Raw genomic sequence first — 22264 nt, 5'->3', positions numbered from 1 at the left:
ATATTAATTATTTAGTTAGTTAATTTAGAATTTAAATATACTGTTTATTGTTAGTTAGTATTAAATTAGATTTAGGAGTTTTTTTAATCTTAGGTTTCTTTATTATTTGTTATTCATGTTTATCATGATTAATTTGTTTGTAGTTTGTTAGAATTTCTAATTATCTTGGGAAGTGTCCAACGAAACTAGGATTCTACAACTATAAATACAATTGTCTTATATGAATAAAAACAGAGTTGAGAATTTTTGAGATAGGAAACTGAGTGTTTTCTAGAACTCGGGAGAGTTCAACCATGATCAAGTCATGGTGATCCTGACTTATCAAGTGTGAAACCTCACTTGTGGCGTCATCCCAAATCCTACGTATCACCATATATCCTGGTGTGGCCGAGGACTTATCAAAACCCAAAAATTAACCCTTTTCCCAAACTAAATTAAACCTTTTAATCAGATTTCACCTAGCCTAATAAACTGTTCTAAAATATTATTTTAGTCAGAGTGTGAAGAGAAGATTGGGCCAACCAGGTTCGCATCATTTGATATCAAAGCCTAGGTTTTTCTCACGCTCCAAGAAGTTATAATCCATCTCGAAACATTATTTTGAGTAGAAAAAATATAGTCTGTCAAAAAATTCGCAGTTTTGCGCAGTCAACTTTGAAAATACGAAACAAATAGTTTCTTGTGTCTTTTTTGTCTGAATTTTTTTTTCTGCATTTCATACTCTTGTTGAACTTCAAATCTGAAAAAAATTTAGTGAAAATTCGTTACCATCTGTTCCCAGAAAATTCTCAAAGTTTCGTCAAATTTTTCTGAAATTTGCATTTTTGCGTGATCGACTTTGAAAAATTAGAAAAAAAATAGTTTCTTTCATTGTTTTGCTCTGAACTTTTTTGTGCCTGTCGTAATCATGTTAAAGTTGATATCTGGAAAATTTTGTCTCAAAATTCAATACCAATATTTTCCAGAAAATTCAACAAGTTGGGTCAGTTTCTGGTTGTTGTTAATTGTTGTTTCTGATGTGATTTAAATTTCTGGATACTTTGCATCAAATTTCTTGTGTATTCATGTTGAATTGAAGTGAGTTGTGCAAAAACAAAGAACAAAAAACAAAAAACAAAAAAAAAAAACAAAAACAAAAACAAAAACAAAACAAAAAAAGTACGAAAAAGTGACAATATTGAAAGATTTGTTTACATTGCATGCACGGGAAGATTGTAGGAAAAACAACCCCATTGACGACAACCCATATTTTCAAGAAAGCTCAATAGAAAATATTCACTTTGTAGCAAACTTCAACGGCACTTGGATCGTAGATTCGAGGTCGAATCTCTCTAAAGATGGAGGGAATGTTGCGAATACATGAGTCATCAATGATTGAGTTGTTAATAAATTATGCTGCTATTATAATTTTAAATTAATTAATTTTTAGAAAATTATTATATTAATTATTTAGTTAGTTAATTTGGAATTTAAATATACTGTTTATTGTTAGTTAGTATTAAATTAGATTTAGGAGTTTTTTTAATCTTAGGTTTCTTTATTATTTGTTATTCATGTTTATCATGATTAATTTGTTTGTAGTTTGTTAGAATTTCTAGTTATCTTGGGAAATGTCTAACGAAACTAGGATTCTACAACTATAAATACAGTTGTCTTATATGAATAAAAACAGAGTTGAGAATTTTTGAGATAGGAAACTGAGTGTTTTCTAGAACTCAGGAGAGTTCAACCATGTTCAAGTCATGGTGATCCTGACTTATCAAGTGTGAAACCTCACTTGTAGCGTCATCCCAAATCCTACGTATCCTACGTATCACCTTATATCCCGGTGTGGCCGAGGACTTATCAAAACCCAAAAATTAACCCTTTTCCCAACCTAAATTAAACCTTTTAATCAGATTTCACCTAGCCTAATAAACTGTTCTAAAATATTATTTTAGTCAGAGTGTGAAGAGAAGATCGGGCCAACCAGGTTCGCATCAATGACTTTTCTATGCCACCACCACAATGTGAGTAAAGCCTTGGAATTTAGTCTCGGTACACAATTCAGATATTTAAGATTAAGTGACGGTAAAACATATATGTATCTTATCAAATGGTCCAATGTTTGTAACATATCCACAATATAACACATAATGTTATAAATTCGATATGTGCATAATTACACAAATTATACGCTTTAAATCATATTGATGATTTAATCACTTAGTAGTGGTGTTAAATCAACACTTCTAATAAAACAAAATCATAAAGCTCATACATGTGATAATAACAATTCACTTATCCTTATGTACACCGCTGTTAATTTTCTCTATAATATTCAAAGCACTCACCATTTAGAATATGAAATTGTGATTTTTAAAATGCTTGTCACAAAATATATTTCACGTTTCAAATGCTCTCAAAACATAATAATCAATTGGATGCAAAGATATAGGCAAACCATCTTCTAAATTATGTCATTATTATAGTTTTAAGGAAATATGGTCAATGCCCAATAATATATGACTACTTGTGCTCAAAATAACCATTTCCATATGATAGTCTATTATAATATAAATATGCATGTGGCTTATTAAAATATGAGGAGACAAACCTCGTCGGAGTATGCTCAAAGCTCCGATATAAACCCAATAATTATTTCTGTTGTACTCCATTGCTTAAAGGTTACACATAAGTCGAAGCAGTGTGATTCACCAGTATTGTTCTGTATGAAGTTGCTGCCTTCCACTGCTAATCTCTGTTGTTGCTACACCATCATGTCGCCAAAAAATTATTATAATCTGCTCCATGATTCGAGTAGTTGACTGTTGAGAAAGTATGTTTAAACAAATACTACAATATAATAGAGTCAGTAGCATAACTAGAGGTGTCCAACCAATGGGGATTAATCTGAGTATCAATCGTTATGCTATGGACCCGTGTCCAGCACGCATGCTGGACACGGTAACGGTGCCGTTAGTGGCACCGTTCTCTTCCACTTTTTTAAAAAAAAAAAAAAAAAATTCAGATCACTTTGTTATAGGACTATATGTTCATAATTTTATCACTATATGTTCATAATTGTAAGTTCATAATGTCAGAGCTCTGTGTTCATAATTGCATAACTGTACATTCATAATTGCATAACTGTACATTCATAATTCCGTAACTGTACATTCATAATTCAACAACTGTAAATTCATAATTTTCGAAACTCTATGTTCACAATTTTAGAGCTCTATGTTCATAATTTTATCACTATATGTTCATATTGTAAGTTCATAATGTCAGAGCTCTGTGTTCATAATTCCATAACTGTACATTCATAATTCCATAACTGTACACTCATAATTGCATAACTGTACATTCATAATTCCATAATTGTACATTCATAATTCAATAATTGTAAATTCATAATTTTCGAAGCTCCATGTTCACAATTTTAGAGCTCTATGTTAATAATTTTATCACTATATGTTCATAATGTCAGAGCTCTGTGTTCATAATTTTATAACTTACATTCATAATTTCATAACTGTACATTCATAATTCCATAACTGTACATTCATAATCTCATAATTGTACATTCATAATGGCACAAACGAATAACGCCGTTAACGGCGTGACAAAATCGATTTTTTTTTTTAACTAGAATGATGCGTTTTCCCTGAAAACGACGTCGTTTTAGACTCGTGCCCACAATGCATTGTGGACACGGGTCCAAGGCATAATTTGCGTCAGAGTATGGTATGAACTTAAAAAATGCCTCATACAGTTAAGATCTGCTCGGGACACCTCGTGGTCTAACAAAAAAAAAAAAAAAAAAAAACTAGAGGGCTTTAACGAGCCGAGCCGATCCGATTCGCTATGGGCCTGTTTATTTTTTGGAATGGCCCAATTCAATTCGATTAGATTTCGGATCGGACTTGGCCCACTCGAAAAATAAAATTAAAGTCCGGTTAATCTATAGCTCAAAAAATAAATAAATTAAAAAGTATATATCGACACATTTAAGTTCTGTTTTATTGTTAAATTAGCTTTACATGTTTACATATTTATTTTCAAATATTTAACTTAAGAATTATTTCCTTTCAAAAAAATTTAAGAATTATTACAAGAGAATTATGAAATGAATAATCAATATTCAATAATGTAATAACATTAATAAAGATAAGTTTACATATTGCAACTACTAACTTATATGGAGAGCACGGAATGCAGCGGTTTGGGATGTCTGCCTACCTTACCCAGGAAAATTGTTGCCAGTGCGAAAGCTACTATGCACGCATGGAATGCTGTACATCACGTCATGGCTACCAATGGTGGAGCTGCTGCCGCCCCCACGCCCGGGCTGCCGTCCACGCCACTGTCACCTGGAGAAGCTGCCGTGCCGAACGCTGCCTACGCCGTGGCCTCACGAAAATGCTATATGGATGCCGCCTACCAACATGCTACGAACGCGACCTCGGTAAGAGCGGTTCTGCTAGAACTCGATGGAAGGTTCGTTGCGGCATACAATGCCCCCTTGCCGGATTGTTTTTCCCCACTTATGGTTGAGGCCTTTGCATGCAAGGAAGCCCTATCTTGGTTACGCACCCGGGACGAGCGCACCGTCCAGATTTACATGGATTGTCAGATGCTACACTGTTATCTGACCTCAAGAGGACCCCCACTCAGATCATACATCAGCTATGCTGTTGATGCTTGCAAAATTTGCATATCTACTTTTGTTTTCTGTTCAGTTAATTTTATTCCTAGATCTCAGAATTTATTAGCTCATACTTTAGCTTCTACAGTTTCAGAATAGTCTACAGCTTTGTATTGGGATGAAGTTCCCTTGACTCTATTTTGGTTTATCTATAAAATGAGTACGCATGGTTGCCTTCAAAAAAACTTGGCAGAAGTGTCAAATAGGCCCATCTACTACTGCGAAGTGCTCAATTCCTACCACGAACTAAATTAAGTGTCAAATAGGCCCATCTATCAACTAAATTTGTTTGATTAGCTTTTTTTACAGGTTGCTAACAAGTTGTCTATTTAATCATTAAAAAATATAAAAAATATATTATATATAACAAATCTGGACCTCAAATGGCCTGAAACGAGGGCGGCGGCGACCATAGCTGCCACCCCCTAGTTCCAAACGGCCATGGCCGTCCCCAGATAGCCATTGCCGTATAAAAAAAAATCGAAATCCTTAATCAAACTATTGAATGTTTGATACTGACAATAAAGATTGACCATCCAATGGTGCTGATTCTCTAGATTCCTCAATGCCTTGCCCTTAAAATTGTCTACAACTATGCCTACCCATTGTTGAACACTGTTGCCACAAATGTCTGTGATAGTGTCCCATAAAACATCCTCTGCATACTTAGAAGGCACAAATCCACCAGCACCGCCGACTTGCTATTCGCCTCCACCATAATTCCAAAAAAAACAATTTCAACAAAGTCAATAATTAAGGCACGGTAGCAATCTGGGTAATTTTATTTTCAGCCGGGAAATGTTGGCGGAGGAGCCTGTGGACGGCAGTGGTCCATGGAGGTGAAAAACGGCGCGGATAGCCGGTGGGAATTTTTTTTTTTTTTTTTTTTTTGGTTATATATATATTTTTTATATTTTTTAATAATTGAATAGGCAACCTGTTAGCAACATGTAAAAAAAAGTCAATCGAACAAATTTAGCTGGTAGATGGACCTATTTGACACTTAATTTAGTTCGTGGTGAAAATTGAGCACTTTGCAGTAGTAGATGGACCTATTTGACACTTCTGCCAAAAAACTTCTATGTAGTAAGAGTAATTTTGAATTTAAAACAAATAAAATTTTACAACTTTAAAATATTTTAAGGTAGTAATTATTAATTAGTATGCTAGTTAAATAGTAAATAGGCAACAATTTAATAGACATAAAATTAATTTCATAATTTTTAATATGATAATTTCATGTGTCATTAATCCTTTAGATTATATATACATATTATATATTTTACGAATAAAGATCAAATAAGTCATTGAAATAATGCAATTAGGTCATTAAATCTTTAAAAAAAATTACAATTGAATATCTAAACTAACCCATTTTATGCAATTCGTCAAATTTGATGATTTTTTCAGTTTCTAAATTCTAACTGGTCACCTAAATTTAAAATATTATTAAAAAATAATTATTTAATTTTTTTTTAAATAGCGTCTCCGCCGGAGGCAAGAAAGTTTATTTGTCTCCATGGCCGGAGAAATCCAACTGAAAACATCATAGACGCCATCCGTCAAGAAAACTCAAGTGTGGTGTTCCTCAGTTTCTCGAAAATGCAGCTTTTTTGGCTTCGGATGGATAGCATAAAAAACTCGGTTATGCGACTAGGAATTGATAGTAATGTGAAAGACGAGGTGATAGGGTTGTTGGATGCTGTAGAAAATCGGAAGCAATGGGGGGGTGATCGGGAAGGGATCATCATCACCCGAGATAATAACACTTGAAGGCAGTACACTCCAGGAATGCTTTGATCTCTTCCCAGAATGGGGTGAAAGTGTGGGGAAGTTTGGAATGTAGGTGCTATTAGAACTGCCATGGAGTCTCCTCCGCCTTCCAAGCCCTGCTATCACTCGGTAACACTTCCATATCAGAAAGAAGTGAGCCAAGAAACCGTATTTTGCAGTCAGTGTAGGCGCCCCATGGGGAAATATGTTGTTTACAAATGTGATGTTACAGATTCTACAGTTCAATAGGCTGTCCTTTACGACGACTAATTTTTATTTTTATTTTCTCTTTGGTGATGAACCAAGTGTTGTGAGGCCTATTTTACAATAAAGATACCGACATTTATAAAGCATTGCTAATTTCAGTGAAAGTGAAGTGCATTTAAAGATTGAGAATTATATATATACATGTTTTTTCTTGTTTATGGCCTGATAGGGGGAGATTGGCCATATTGCAACTTAATAAGGGAGTAATAGGAGCCATGTGTCCCGAGGCGAAGCAAGTCAGAGTGTGATCCTTGCTCGACCACCTTCCCGTTCTTGATCACACTGATGGTGTCCGATTTCTGTATCGTGGAGAGCCTGTGGGCGACGATTACACATGTCCTTCCGTTCATCATCTTCTCGAGTGCCTCCTGAACCAAGTTTTCCGAGACGCTGTCGAGTGCACTTGTGGCCTCATCCAAGAGCAGGATAGCTGGATTCTTTAGTATGGCTCGAGCAAGCGCTATTCGTTGCTTCTGCCCTCCTGAAAGCTGCACTCCTCGCTCTCCACAGTATGTTTCGTACCCATCTTTCATCGAGCTACATGCATTTAAACTAGCTAAGTTCAGCATATATACATAATATATAAGTTAGATGGTTGTAGCGTGTTGTACCTTATGAATTCGTGTGCATTAGCAAGAATTGCAGCTTTCTTGATTTCGGATTGGGTAGCGTTTTCTTTGCCATAAGTAATGTTTTCTTGAATTGTGCCTGCAAAAAGGGTAGGCTCTTGACTCACCAGAGCTATGTGTGATCTGAGGCTCCTTAGGTTGTATGCTTTGATGTCTCTGTCATCTATCAGTACTGATCCTCTCGTGGGATCATAGAATCTTTCGATCAGTCCAATGATGGTGGATTTTCCCGAGCCACTTTGTCCAACGAGCGCCATGGTTCTTCCCGGTTCGATCTTGAGGTTCATGCCTTGAAAAACCATCTGATCAGGCCTGGATGGGTAGGAGAAGAAAACATTCTTGAGTTCTATCTTTCCTTGTAATGGATTTTTAACTTCAAGTCCTTGCAGATTATCGTCAGGCTCGATTTCTGATTTCCTGTCCAGAATCGCGAGAACAGATGCAACAGCACTGCTACCTCGGGCTAAATCGGAAGTCATGCTTCCAGCATCAGCAATGTTCTTACCAGTACTCAATAAAATGAAGAAAGCTTGGAACAGATGTTTTGCAGACACTTCCCCTTTGTTCATTAGCCTACCGCCATACCAAAACGTTATGGCGATATTCGCTGTGGTGATAAACTGAGAACAAAAAAGGCCTGCCCCAGAAACCCATGACTGTCTAAGGCTCTCTTTCCTGGGGCCTCTCTGTGTTTCCATGAAGAGCTTCATGATTCTTTGTTGAGATGAGAAGGCAGTGATAGTCCTGTGATTGATCACCGCTTCGCTTGCTAGCTGGCTTCCTTCGCTTTGCGCCTTTTTAGCTCTTCTGGACATGCTCTTCATCAAAACACTTCTCGAGTAGAAACTCATAACGGCTAAAGGCTGTATGGCAATCAGCACAATTGCGACTTTCCAAGTGACGATCAATCCCAAGAGGAAAGCGAGAGAAGCACTGGTGAAGATTTGAAGCAGCAACGAGATTCGGTCCCCAACCAGGGCTCGAACCATGTTTGCTTCTGAGGCTAGCCTGGCACAGATTGCTGCACTCGTGTTCTCGTCCTCATCGTACCATCCCACTTCGAATGTAAGCAAGCTTTGAAGCATTTTTTCCCTCACTCTCTTAGTTAACATCTCTCCCATGATTGCAAAGTTGTAATGTTGTATTATGCTGCTAAAATAGGTAATCACACCAAAGCACACAAAAGCAATGCTGTAATCCTTGGTCTCTGATTTTATGTTTGAAGAATTTGATACATACACTGAGACGACGGTTCCCAAGCAATAGGCATGAGCTGGTTGAACTGCACCAAAAGTGAAACCTCCAAGGCATCCCAACAAAGCTCTCTTCCACTCTGGTCCGTTTAGTTTGAGCAAACGCCACATCGAGGGACTCTTCTGATACAACTTCTCAGAAATGTCCTCATCAGTGTTGTCGCTGTCACAGTAAGAGTACAAGTGGACCGAAGGGACAATGCTAGGACTTATTACCGAGGGGCTGACAAAGGGAGAAGCAGGGGTGTTTAGCCCGCTTGATCTTGCACTATAAGGTGAGTTTGGGGTATTCATATGGATCCCTCTTCTCGAGTTCCTTGAATAATTCGGGTGATAATAAGAATGTGAAGGGGCTTCGGTTTCTGTTTCTTCTACTGATTGTTGCAGTTGTACCATCTTGAAGTAGACTCCACCACCTTCTTCATTCATTTGCATCAGCTGATGATGAGACCCCGACTCGACTATTCTCCCCGACTGGAGGACAACGATTTTGTCTGCCTTGCGAATCGTGGTGAGGCGATGCGCAATGACAATGGTTGTCCTTCCTTCTGAAGCCTGGTCTAATGCCTCTTGCACTACTCTCTCAGATTGCGCATCTAGAGCACTTGTAGCTTCATCAAGCAACAGGATTTTCGGGTCTTTCAACAACGCCCTCGCTATTGCAATCCTTTGTTTTTGGCCTCCAGACAGCTGAAAACCAAACTGCCCAACCTGTAATAAGGTCCAAATGTAACAGAAGAAGCCTTATCAGAGATATTCCAATTGTTTTAGAAAAACAGGTAAATCTGATTTCATAATAATCTCTTACATGAGTTTCATATCCTTGGGGTAACTTTTCAATGAAACTATGAGCATTTGCAGCCTTAGCAGCATCAATCACATCCTCCATTGAAGCCTCTTCATTCCCAAACAATATATTTTCTTTTATTGAAGTTGCAAAGAGAACTGGTTCTTGATTCACAAGGCCTATCTGAGATCTCAACCACTTAAGCTTGAGTCGTTTTATTTTGTAGCCATCGAGCAAGATATCGCCTCCGGTTGGATCATAAAACCTTTCGAGCAAAGAGACGAGTGTGGATTTCCCAGAACCACTCCCTCCCACCACGCCCATTGTCTTCCCAGCTTTTACTCTCAGACTGAAGTTTTGAAGAACTGTGATATCTGGCCTTGATGGGTACCTAAAACTCACATCTCTGAATTCAATCTCCCCTCTTACATATGATAGAGCTTTCCCTTTCCCATCCTCGGAGTCTATCTCAGGAACGCGGTTTATCAGCTCAAAAATCTTGACAGCAGCAACTCTTGCCTCAGTGATGAATGAGAAATTAGGCAATACACCCATGCATGATCTATAATAACAAAAGGGGAAAAGAGTCAAATAAGACCATAAACTTTACTCCAAGAGTAATTAGAGAGTCATTATTCTATGGATCATGGTTCACACAACTGTGTAGACCGCAAATAAGATTTACACATTATTTGAGTACTAAAAGTATATTATTTTATATACTATCAAATAATATATATTCAGTATACAAAGAATGTATTTTTAGTATATTAAAAATGTACTTTGTATTAATGGAAAGTACATTATTTTGTATACTATCAAATAATGTAGTGTAGTGTTGCAAAAATCCCGCCTAGGCACCGATTAATCGGCGCCTAGGCGTTAGGCGCTGGCCGGCCGCCTAGCGTATCACCGTAATCGGTGGTCTAGGCGGCTGACCGGCTAGGCCGCCTAAGCGCCGTCTAAGCCGCTTAGGCGCCGACCGCCTAGGCCGCCTAAGCGCCGTCTAAGCCGCTTAGGCACCGACCGCCTAGGCCTCCGAGGCACCAACTAGGTCGCCTAGTCATCCGATTAGCTATTGTTCATTTTTTTAAAATGGGTTATTTCACTCAAAATGAAATCGTTTTGAACAAAATAACCCTAAATTGTTCAAACTCTAGATTTTTTAGGTTAATATTTAATATTTTAGTATTAACTATTAAAGTATTAAATACTTTATAATTATCAAGTCTTAAAAAATTAAAAAAATTAAACATATTTTTAAAAAATAAAATAAAAAATACACGGGCGCCTAGGCGCCGATTAATCCCCACCTAGGCGCTAGGCTCCCCTCGAGCGCCTAGCGATTTTTTCAACCATGATGTACTATGTGTTTGGTCACTAGGAATGAGAATCAAAAGTATAGTTAATGTTTGGTTGTCAACTTCTTAAAACATGCACATGGGATTTGATTACCCTTTTAAATTAAAAACCTTATTTCCTAATTAAAAATATGTACCATTCCATCTTATTGGTAATTTGATTTTTAAGTTTGGATTAGTATTTTTAGATTATTGTTTTGATATTTTTTCTTCATATTGGTGCTTTGGAATTTGGATGTTATTATGTTAGAATCATTCCTTGATTTTTTGTTTTTAATTTGTATTGTTAAAACTTTTATTCCTATTGTAGGGTCATACATAACCAAAACATCAATTTTGGTAATCATTCCAATTTCACCCTACTACCAAACATGTAATATACTTTCTCCAAAACTTATTAGCATTACCAAGTATTTGATTTTCATTCCGATTATGATTCCCATGTGCGAACCAAACACACCTTTAGTATATTAAACTTTCAAAAGTTGCAATTGAACCCATAAACATATTTTTTGGAGCATTGAAGCCCAAAAAACGGTTGTTGACCTGTTACTAAGGTTCCCGCAACTCTCTGGCTAACTTCGATAACCCTCCAACAAGTCTGCCAACCTTCGACGAATTTTCAACGAGATTTCAGGACAAACACTAGCGGCCGACGACCATCAAACGGTCCCCAGTCGCATTTGTAGAAGGCGAAGGACGGAAGGACCAGTTTGTCTGCCTTCTTTGGCGACCAACTTGGTCACCTTCTCTAAACATGACCGTTAGACGATCGCCGGTCGTTGGTGTTTGTCCTAGAATCTCGTCAAAAATTCTTTGAAGGTCAACTGGAGGTGTCGGAGGATCATCGAAGTTGGCCGGGAACCTATTGACCTGCAATTACAGGTCCCTAAACACTGACGTAGCCTTTTGTGTTGAGAATAATGTCATGGGCCTGGGATGGGTATCTGAGATGAAGATGGTCGGTTCTTGGTTGCACGCAACATTTGTGTTACTGGGATGCATACGGTTGTGGAGGCGGAGATACTTTGCCTACGTGAAGCTCTTATTTGGCTGCGTGGAACAAGGATGGACAACGTAGACTGCGAGACTGATTCACAACTATGCTTTCATACATTAAATTCTGATTCTTTTTGTTCTGCATTTGGTTTTTTGGTAGATGATATAAAGCACGTAGCCTCTATGATAGATGGGGTTAGCTTTCAGTGTGTTAAACGATCTGCGAATCGTGTGGCTCATGCTGTAGCTCGGGAAGTCGTTTCTTTGTCAGGTCCTGGAGAATGGTTTGATACACCACCTCGTTACCTTGTTGCGATTATCACCAGTGATTTAATGAATTAAGAAGCCGTTTTCAAAAATAAGTTTTTAAGCTTCAATGCTCCAAAATAACATTTTATAAATTTAATTGCAACTTTTGAAAGTTTAAGGGTCTAATTAATTTTTCTAGTAAAATTTAGGAATTTATTTGACCATTTTTCCTAAAAAAAAATATGGAATTTTGTTTGTTCTCAAGATGACAATAATGAATTGAGAGAGTGAAGTGAGTGACTTACAAGCCTCCAAGGTTGATGCAAACAGCTGATATGAAAACACGGCCACCACTCTCTCCTTTATCAGCTACAAGCAAACTCCCAATCCAAGATTCAAACCCCCAAGCCACATAAACCATTCCCATACTTCCTATCAGGTTCCCCTTCACAAACCCTTGCTTTATTCCAAGAATCTTGCTCTCTTCAAGACCACTGCTGAATCTCTTTACTGTCTGGATCTCTGCTACATATGAATAAACTGTTCTTATCGATGAGATTGCCTGTTCTGCTATGCTACCTGCAACTCCATATGCACCCCTCATCTTCATCCCGGATTTCATTAGTAGCTTCCCAAATGCCACACCTGGAACCATAAACCCAAGCTGGAATGGGATAGCAGCCACTGCTAGTCTCCAGGAAAGGATGGCAGCCACTATGAAGCCTGATATGAATGTACAAAGGTTTGCCAAGGTATTCGGGATCTGAAAAAATAGAGAGAAACACAAATGAACGATACCAGTGTTGTAAAAATTAGTCTAGGCTGCCGCCTAAGAGCCGATTAGGTGATAGACGACCTTAGAGCAACTTCAATAGTAGTAGTTTTTTTAAAATTTTTGAGGTGTTACTGAGAACGGAGATGAGAGGGAGCGAAAATAGAAAAAAAAAAAAAAAGTAAAAACAAAAGTTGAAAAGTAACTTTAAAAAAAATGCAGATAAACGCACCCAGTCTAGAGCGTGCACGTACTACATGCACCTGGGCGCTAAATGTGCGCCATACGCACACTAAGGTAATAGACTTCTGGCATCTCTCTTCTGCGGGACCCACTAAAAATTTGGGTGTTGCAAAAGAAAAAACCTCAAAAAAAAAAAAAAAGCAAAAAAAAAAAAAAACCAAGTTCCCCATTTGTTTAAAAACTTATACCTTAGTTTTTTCTTCATCACTTAAAACTCCTATTGAGGATAAGTCAAGGGGATTTTACGTTTAAGCGGGCATTAGTCAACCGCTCGACTAAGCGGCATAGACGCCCAACTTGATTCAGTGTTTTTTTTATTTTTTTTTTGTGTAATGTGTTTTGATATTATTATTATTACTCGCTCATTTAGGTGCTAATGGTTAGCGCCTTATACAAGATTAGAAGATACTATAAACTAGAAAGATAATAACAATACAAAGAAACACCGTACTACCTTCTCTGCAATAACATCTTGGATTACATGAGCATCAGCTGAAATAGTTGAGACAACTTGGAAAGTAGAGCATGATGCATCTTGGTTGTCAAAGAAGCTGACTTCTTGTCTCATAACTGATTTTAAGTATTCTTTCCTCATACGAGATGTTTGTCTCTCTGCAGTTATTGTCCAACAAACTCCCTCTACGAGAGCAAGAAAATGAATGGTGTTAGGATCAAGCGCCTTAGCCACGGGCCAAATTGCACGGGTTTTTACTCTTACTGAGGCTCAAATCCATGACCTAGCTATAGCGAATGCGTAATTTTATTTCTTTATAGACCGCCATCATATTTTCGAGAGGCAATGCGCTGGACTTGGCCCTTCACCAGCCTCCGCCCAACAATCCTCCTAGCCACCAATTGATCAATTGTTATACTACTACTGGAAATTATGAAATTTCCGACCACTTGAAAGTGATCTTAAATCAAGTTGATACCAAAAAGTAGTTGGAAATAGCAACAAAGGTTTTTCTGGATACCAAAAGTGGTCGGAACAAGGCTTTCGACTTGATTTAAGATCACTTTCAGGTGGTCGAAAATTCCATAATTTCCAGTAGTGTACCGTGGACTGTATCAGGGTTCATATTGCATTATTGTGAACCCTAGTCGAAAAATTATGTGCTTGCATTAACATATTTTGTACTGCAGTTAACAATTTGTGTATTTGTAAACAAATTGAAGGCACATAACATGGTAATTACAGACACATAATGATAACTACAAACATATAAATTGTTAACTGTAGATATAAAATATATTAATTACAGACATATGAGATGTTGGTTAACATGACGTGTTTGCAATTAACATATTCTGCACCTGTAGTTAACAATTTATATATGTATTTATAGTTATCATGGTTTGTGTTTGTAATTATCATGTGATGTGCTTTCTATTAGGACTCTATTATTATTAGTATTCGTTACCTATTGTTACTAGTATTAGTCTTGTATTAGGTTTGCTATTCGCTACTATATATATTCCTGTACAGACTTATTATTTGATTCATTCAGAAATATTATATCCTCATCTGGTATCAGCAGGTTCTTTTTCTCTCTCTCTCTCTATGACGCACCTCGGTTCTGATGGCGGTTCTGTTGGAAGTTCTGAACGGACTGTTTCTGAGGCTGCGCTTGTGGCACCCCTGCAGTCCGGGGTGTCGTTCTCTTCGGCTCATCACTTCGTTTCCATCAAATTGACATCCCGTAATTTTTTGTTTTGGCGCACTCAGCTTCTTCCGTTCTTGGATGGCCAAGGATTATTGGGTTTTGTCGATGGAACGTCTGTGTGTCCCCCGTTTACTGTGATTACGGTACCTTCTGCCGAGGAGGCTGCTGCTGTCGTGTCTTCGTCGGCCGTATCGTCCGCCGCTCGGAGTGCATGGCTTCGTCAAGATAAGGTCGTGCTCTCCTTGTTGATCTCGTCCTTGTCCGACGAGATGATGCATCTTGCCATCGGTAAAACCTCCTCTCGGCATTTGTGGGTGGCGATCGAACATGTTCTTGGTTCGACGACTCGGGCCCGTGCTCTTCGGTTGGTGGGCGAACTGCAAGGATTGCGGCAGGGGGATGCTTCGATCCCGGATTATCTTGGGCGTGCTCAGGTGCTTATTGAGGATTTGGCACTTGCCGGCCGTCCGGTGACACTAGAAGATCAGAATATGTATATATTCCGGGGCTTGCGGTCCGAATATCGCCCTTTGGTGGCGTCGCTGACGAGGGGTGCTCCGGTGTCTTTACCCGAGTTATCCGATTTTCTTGTTTCGCAGGCCTTTATATGTGCTGATGATGGTAGTGACGTTGCTACTGCTCCGGTCGCCATGGTGGCTCAGCGAGGTGGAGGTCGCTCGGGCGGGCAGAAGCGTGGCGGCGGCAATCGAGGCCGAGGTCGTGGCAAGGGCCAAGGCCGCGGTCGAGGTAGCGCCGGGGCTGTCCAGTGCCAGATCTGCTCCGGCGAAGGCCACTCAGCCGCTTCGTGCTATCGTCGTTATGATGGCGCTCCGGGGCCGCGGGCACATGTTGCATATTCTGTTGATGATTTGGCTTCGGTTAATCCTCAGCAGTGGTTTCCTGACACTGGTGCGTCGAATCATGCCACTCCGGATCCGTCTTTAATGTCCTCGGCGGTTCCTTATAGTGGTCCGGATCATCTTCGTGTTGGTGACGGTAAGTGTTTACCTATTGTTAGTACTGGTTCATCTTCGTTAGCCGCATCTAAAACACTGTTTCGATTGTCTGATGTTCTTCATGTTCCTGGGCTTTCTGCGTCTTTATTGTCCGTGCAACGGTTTGCTCGTGATAATAATGTCTTTTTTGAGTTTCACCCTGATTGTTTCTTTGTGAAGGATCGTTCAACCAGGGAAGTTCTATATAAAGGGCCGGCTTCGGGGGGTCTCTATTCTTGGCCCGTCTCTCGTTCAAGTCCCGCTGCGTTTGTGGCCTCTCGAGTCTCCTCTGACGTGTGGCATAGCCGGTTGGGTCATCCTCACCCGCGTGTCTTGCGGCAGATTTTAAATTCATGTTCTATTCAGTCTAGTTTTAGTGATACTTCGGAATTGTGTCGTGCTTGTATGCTTGGGAAATCCTCACGGTTTCCCTTGCCTCGTGTCAATACTACTACGTCTCATGTTTTAGAACTTATATATACTGATATTTGGGGCCCAGCGCCTTTTCTTTCCGTCAATGGCTTTCGTTATTTTGTTTTGTTTGTTGATGACTATACGCGCTATGTATGGTTTTATCCTATGCGTTTGAAAACTGATGTGTATGCTATCTTCGAGCAGTTTCGGTCACTAGTTGAGCGTTCATATGGTCGTAAGATTGTCTCTATTCAATCTGATTTAGGGGGAGAGTATAAACGGTTGCACCGTACTTTTGTCTCTTTGGGTATTAATCATAGGCAGTCTTGTGCCTATACCCATGAGCAGAATGGTAGAGTTGAGCGTCGGCATCGTCACGTTGTGGAAACGGGTTTGGCTCTCTTGGCCCAGGCTTCGGTTCCACAACGATATTGGGATTATGCCTTTGAGACTGCGGTCTATCTCATCAATAAGATGCCGACTCGGGTTTTGGATAATGATAGTCCTCATTCTCGGTTGCATCGTTCTAGTCCTTCTTACTCTTTCTTGCGTGTGTTTGGCTGTCTCTGTTATCCTCTGTTACGCCCGTATAATCGTAACAAGTTGCAGTATCGGTCTTCTCCGTGTGTGTCTCTTGGTTATCCGTCTTCGTTTCGTGGCTATCGTTGTTTTGATCCTGCTACTAACAAGGTATTCATTTGCCGTCATGTGCGGTTTGATGAAACCATATTTTCATTTGCTTCTTCTGTCCCCTCTCAGGTCTCTAGCTCTCGCCCGATTGAGCCGTGGGGTGTTGGCGCCGTTCAGGTTGGCGCGAGCTCCGGTGTTTGTTCTGCTGGGCCGGATCCTCGTCCAGAGATGGACATGGATTCCGGGGCTGCTGGTGCTGCTTCTGATTCCCGCACCGAGACTGCCGTGGCTCCAGATGTGGCAGTCTCGGGTGCTCCTAAGGCGCCCAAGCGAGGTCGGCACGCGGTAAAACCGGTTCCACCTCGGTCTCATGTTATGGCGACTCATTCTTTGCGGCCGACGCAGCATGTGGCTCTTATGACTGTTTCTGAGCCGACCTGTTATTCTCAAGCAGTTCGGTATCCGGAATGGCGTGAGGCCATGGATCTTGAGTTTAATGCTTTGCTCCAGAATCACACTTGGCGTCTGGTTAGTCGCACACCTGGTATGAATGTTGTAGGCTGCAAATGGGTGTTCAGGACGAAGCGCAAGGCTGATGGCACGATTGAGCGGCACAAGGCTCGGTTGGTGGCTAAGGGGTTCAATCAAGTCGCAGGACAGGACTTTTTTGAGACCTTCAGTCCTGTTGTAAAACCCACAACCGTGCGGCTTCTTCTCTCTTTGGCTGTTTCTCGCGGTTGGGTAATTCGGCAGTTGGATGTTCACAACGCCTTTCTGAATGGTAATCTTGCAGAGACAGTCTACATGCGACAGCCGCCTGGCTATGAGGACTCGTCACGACCGGATGATGTATGCTTACTACAGAGGTCACTCTATGGTCTTAAGCAGGCTCCTCGCGCATGGTTTAACAGGTTACATGCTTTCTTGGTGTCGGTTGGTTTTTCACCTTCAAAGACTGATGTCTCTTTATTCATATACACTCGTGACTCTGTATCTTTATATGTGCTTGTTTATGTGGATGATATCCTTGTTATGGGATCTGATGCTTCGCGTGTTACTCGGCTTCTGACTGACTTAGCCTCGGAGTTCAAGATTCGTGACATGGGTGCTCCATCTTTTTTTCTGGGCATTGAGACGGTCTCTCGTGGTGATGGTTTGTTTCTTTCTCACCAGCGATACATGCGAGATATCTTGAGCCGTGCAGGTATGGTGGACTGCAAGCCGTTGGCTACTCCGGTGCCTGTGACTCGACCCGTTTCTGAATCTGTGGTTCCTTATGCCGATCCCACGCAGTATCGCAGTCTTGCTGGGGCTCTGCAGTATCTTACTGTCACTCGCCCGGATTTATCTTTTGCTGTGAATCGGGTCTGTCAGCATATGCACTCCCCGACTACTGAGCATTGGGCAATGCTCAAACGTGTTCTGCGGTACGTTAAAGGCACTTTGCATTTTGGTCTGTTTATTCGCCCATCCTCCTCTGTTGCAGTGCATGCTTTTTCGGATTCGGACTGGGCTGGGGACCCCGCTGACAGAAAGTCTACTAGCGGCTTTGCGGTTTTTCTTGGTGACAATCTGATCTCTTGGTCTTGCCGGAAGCAACGTACGGTTGCTCGTTCGTCTACAGAGGCCGAGTACAAGGCACTAGCTGACGTGTCTGCTGAGGTCACCTGGTTGGTTTCTCTATTGCATGAACTTCGGTTGCCGTTGGCAGCTCCTCCCACTCTCTGGTGTGATAATCTGGGTGCAACTTATCTCTGTTCCAACCCGGTGTTCCATGCTCGTACGAAACATGTGGAAATTGACTATCACTTTGTTCGTGACAAAGTGGCAAAGAAAGAGTTGCAGGTTAGCTTCATTTCTACTAAGGATCAGCTGGCTGACGTGTTCACTAAAGCTCTCCCTGGTTTGCGTTTCTCTACTCTGTGTGGCAAGCTCAATGTTGTAGCTAGTCCACCTTGTGCTTGAGGGGGAGTATTAGGACTCTATTATTATTAGTATTCATTACCTATTGTTACTAGTATTAGTCTTGTATTAGGTTTGCTATTCGCTACTATATATATTCCTGTGTACAGACTTATTATTTGATTCATTCAGAAATATTATATCCTCATCCTTTCAAATTGTTTACATGTACAAAAACGGTTAACTGCAGGTATAAAATTTGAAGGTTATTTTTGGACCAAGATCCACAATACAAGATAGATCCTGTTCTATGATATAATTTACCACAATTGACGAACTTGACCCTTTACCGATCTCTGCCCAACAAATGGGGCAGGGTTATTTTATTTTATTTTTTTTGAAAGGAAAGGATATCATTAAAATCAAGAGATTAAGTGTTTAATACAAGAAGGAATAGTAGAAAACCAATTAAAATGATCAGTATGAGAACTAGCAGCTCTAGCCAACACATGAGCAAACTTATTCACTGATCGATTAACATAATGAATATATGGTAGACGTGAATGCATACCGATGAAAGCAGAAACTCCAACTCCAATTGCAACATAGAGAAGCCTGAGTGAGTACTATTTATAACATATGCAGACCAGACATAATCTAGTTAGTAATAGTAAATATACGAGTTAACGTCATTTGGGATCTTCTGAGTATAGTGATTTTACCACATTTAGTTTTAAACTTTCAAATTAATCACCCGTGGTCCTTCGACTTTTGAATTGTTACCATCCGTGGTTCAAGTTAACCATTTATAGTCCTTCAACTTTCAAAATTTAACCAGTCATGATCTTTCTGAAAAAATCATGGGTGGTTAAAATTTGATAGTTGAAGGACCATAGGTGGTTAACTTGGACCACGGATGGTAACAATTTGAAAGTCGAAGGACCACGAGTGATTAATTTAAAAATTTAATACTAAACTTGACAAAATCACTATACTCGTAAGATCCGATATGGTATTAATTCTAAATATACATACATACCTTGTCAACAACTTGATTGGAGATAGAAATGCCTGCAGAACCAAAGTCATCAATGATTCCACTAAGTATGTACATGTTGAGAGGAATCATCAGCCCATCTCCAATGCATCCTAAACTACCAACAAACATCAGCAACTTGTCTATGTTGTCTGCATACCTAAAAATACCCCCCATTTAGTGCCCCTTAATGTTAAACTCTCCCAACTCCTACTTTACTACTTAACACAAGATTTCTAAGTTTATATATATATATACCCCTATGCTCAAATTTAATCATTCATGTATCAGTCACAACCTTGCTAAACAGGTCATTTATTTGTCTCTTGCTAGTTAGTTGCTAGGATAGCTACCTCTCATATATTCCAAGCCGGCTAGTGGGACACTTTTGTAGGAATCTTTGATTACATCAAAACATTGGACAAATCTAAATTAAACACAACAAAATTTTCATGGTATTTTTCTTTGAGAATCTGGAATCATTCCATTTGCTACCATCCAGCTGTTGAAGAAGTCAGGATTCCTGATGGTATTTTTCAATGTGAATCTGTATGTTAGGATAGTATGGGTTTTGGGTGTGAGAAAACAAAGAAAACAAAGAATCGAATCACTTCATGAGTGTATTATATACATGCACTCTTCAATTGGATTCTTGTAGAAGGTCTTAATCACCTACATAAGCAACTGCAGATCAAAGTTAAGATAATAGACAATAATAATGACATTAAAGTTCACCCTTAGACATGAGGGATTAGGGGTGTGCCAAGTGCATCCGGTTAATCGAACTAAATTAATCAAAATTTTTAAAATTTTAACCATTAACCGAACCAAAATTTTTATTACCAAATTAACTGAACCAAATTTTATTTGATAACTGATTAACCAAAGCTTTTTAACTAAATTTTAAAATCCTTAATATTATGAATAAAAATTAGCATAACCAATTACATCAATACCTATAATAATACAACTATAAAAAAAAATACAAAAACAATACAATAACAACACTACAAATATAAAAGAACAAATCTATAGCATAAGCAATGTAGCAACTAATCCAAAAGTCCAAATTATATATATATATATATATATATATATATATATATATATATATATATATATATATTTGTATTCAAATGACGACATCCTTTCATATGAGAACGTAAGGATTAATATGGACCATTTATTTCCCTTGACCCAATGACTGATTTTTTTTTTTTTTAATTGTTTTCTTTTCCTAATCTCTCATTTATTTAATAAGGGTATATAAGCGTATTTCTGGCAATCTATATAAAATTTTTAATATATATATATATATATATATATATATATATATATATATATATATATATATATATATATATAATCGCACTCAGGTGCGAATGCTTCGCCCAGGCGCGAAATAGGAATGGATTCTGTTCGTCCACGTGTCCAGATCTAATGGATGAGAAACACTGATTTTTTTAAAAAATGCGGTGGCATTTTCGTAAATAATTGAACATCGAAGTGCAAGTAAAATGTATTACAAGTGCATGTAAAATGTATTATAGGTGCAAGTAAAAATTTACACTAAGCATCAATACTTAGTTGCACCTATAGTTCTAAGTAGTTGCACACATAGTTAATAAGTAGTTGCACCTAGGTGTATGAATGTTTGCGAGTGGTTTTCAGGGGTATTACTACCCGCTGAACTCAGATCAATGAATGTTAACAAGGCAAAATTACATGCACTTATAGGTGAAAGTAGGTGAACCTATAGTTATAAGTAGTTACACCTATAGTTATAAATAGTTGCACATATAGTTATAAGCACACCCAGGTGCATGAATGTTTGCGGAAAGTGAATGCTAACAAGGCAAAATTACATGCACTTATAGGTGAAAGTAGGTGCACCTATATTTATAAGTAGTTGCACCTATAGTTATAAATAGTTGCACATATAATTATAAGCACACCCAGGTGCATGAATGTTTGCGGAAAGTGAATGCTAACAAGGCAAAATTACATGCACTTATAGGTGAAAGTAGGTGCACTTGTAAGTGATTTTACTTGCACTTCGATGTTCAATTATTTACGAAATCTCACCGCATTTTTTTAAGTTATTAGATCTGGACACGTGTCGTGCGCTGATTCGTTCGCATTTCCCTCCTGAGCACTTATTCGCACCTGAGTGCATCCCTATATATATACATATATATATATATATATATATATATATATATATATATATATATATATATATATATATATATATATATATATATATATATATATATATATATATATATATATATGTTGAAAACTAAAGAGTTAGGTTTATCTATAGGGTTGTGTCTGTTTATGAATAGGTGTCAGTTATGGGTAGTTACTTGCAGTTATGTATTTGTGTATATATATGTACAGTGTTTCTGTATTAGAAACAGAGAGAATATACTAATATAATTTCAGTTTTATACACATTTCCTATTCCTAGATTCTTCATATTGCTTCCGCCTAACTGGCAGGTGGTGTTATTCTCCACCCGCCACGCACATTAAGAACACAAACAAAACATCTTAATTAAGAACACGAATCACGCACCTTAAGAACACCAACCACGC

The 22264-nt window shown here is 38.8% G+C and overlaps 1 protein-coding gene across 1 annotated transcript; it reads right to left on the bottom strand.

Moving 5' to 3' along the window:
• Positions 1–6745: 6745 nt before the first annotated feature.
• On the bottom strand, positions 6746–19841 carry LOC109171485 (putative multidrug resistance protein). The gene is made up of 7 exons (XM_019320515.1): positions 19668–19841; positions 19200–19254; positions 13478–13662; positions 12314–12771; positions 9421–9961; positions 7342–9323; positions 6746–7267 (listed from the first exon to the last, which is right to left on the bottom strand). Exons 1-7 carry the CDS (start codon positions 19839–19841, stop codon positions 6886–6888), a joined length of 3777 nt encoding a protein of 1258 aa, XP_019176060.1. The 3' UTR covers positions 6746–6885.
• Positions 19842–22264: the final 2423 nt, after the last annotated feature.

Source organism: Ipomoea nil, unplaced genomic scaffold, assembly GCF_001879475.1.
Source record: "Ipomoea nil cultivar Tokyo-kokei standard unplaced genomic scaffold, Asagao_1.1 scaffold0319, whole genome shotgun sequence".
NCBI lineage: Eukaryota > Viridiplantae > Streptophyta > Magnoliopsida > Solanales > Convolvulaceae > Ipomoea > Ipomoea nil.
The sequence above is the reverse complement of the archived record's forward strand: the minus strand, read 5'-3'. Positions and strand labels throughout refer to the sequence as shown.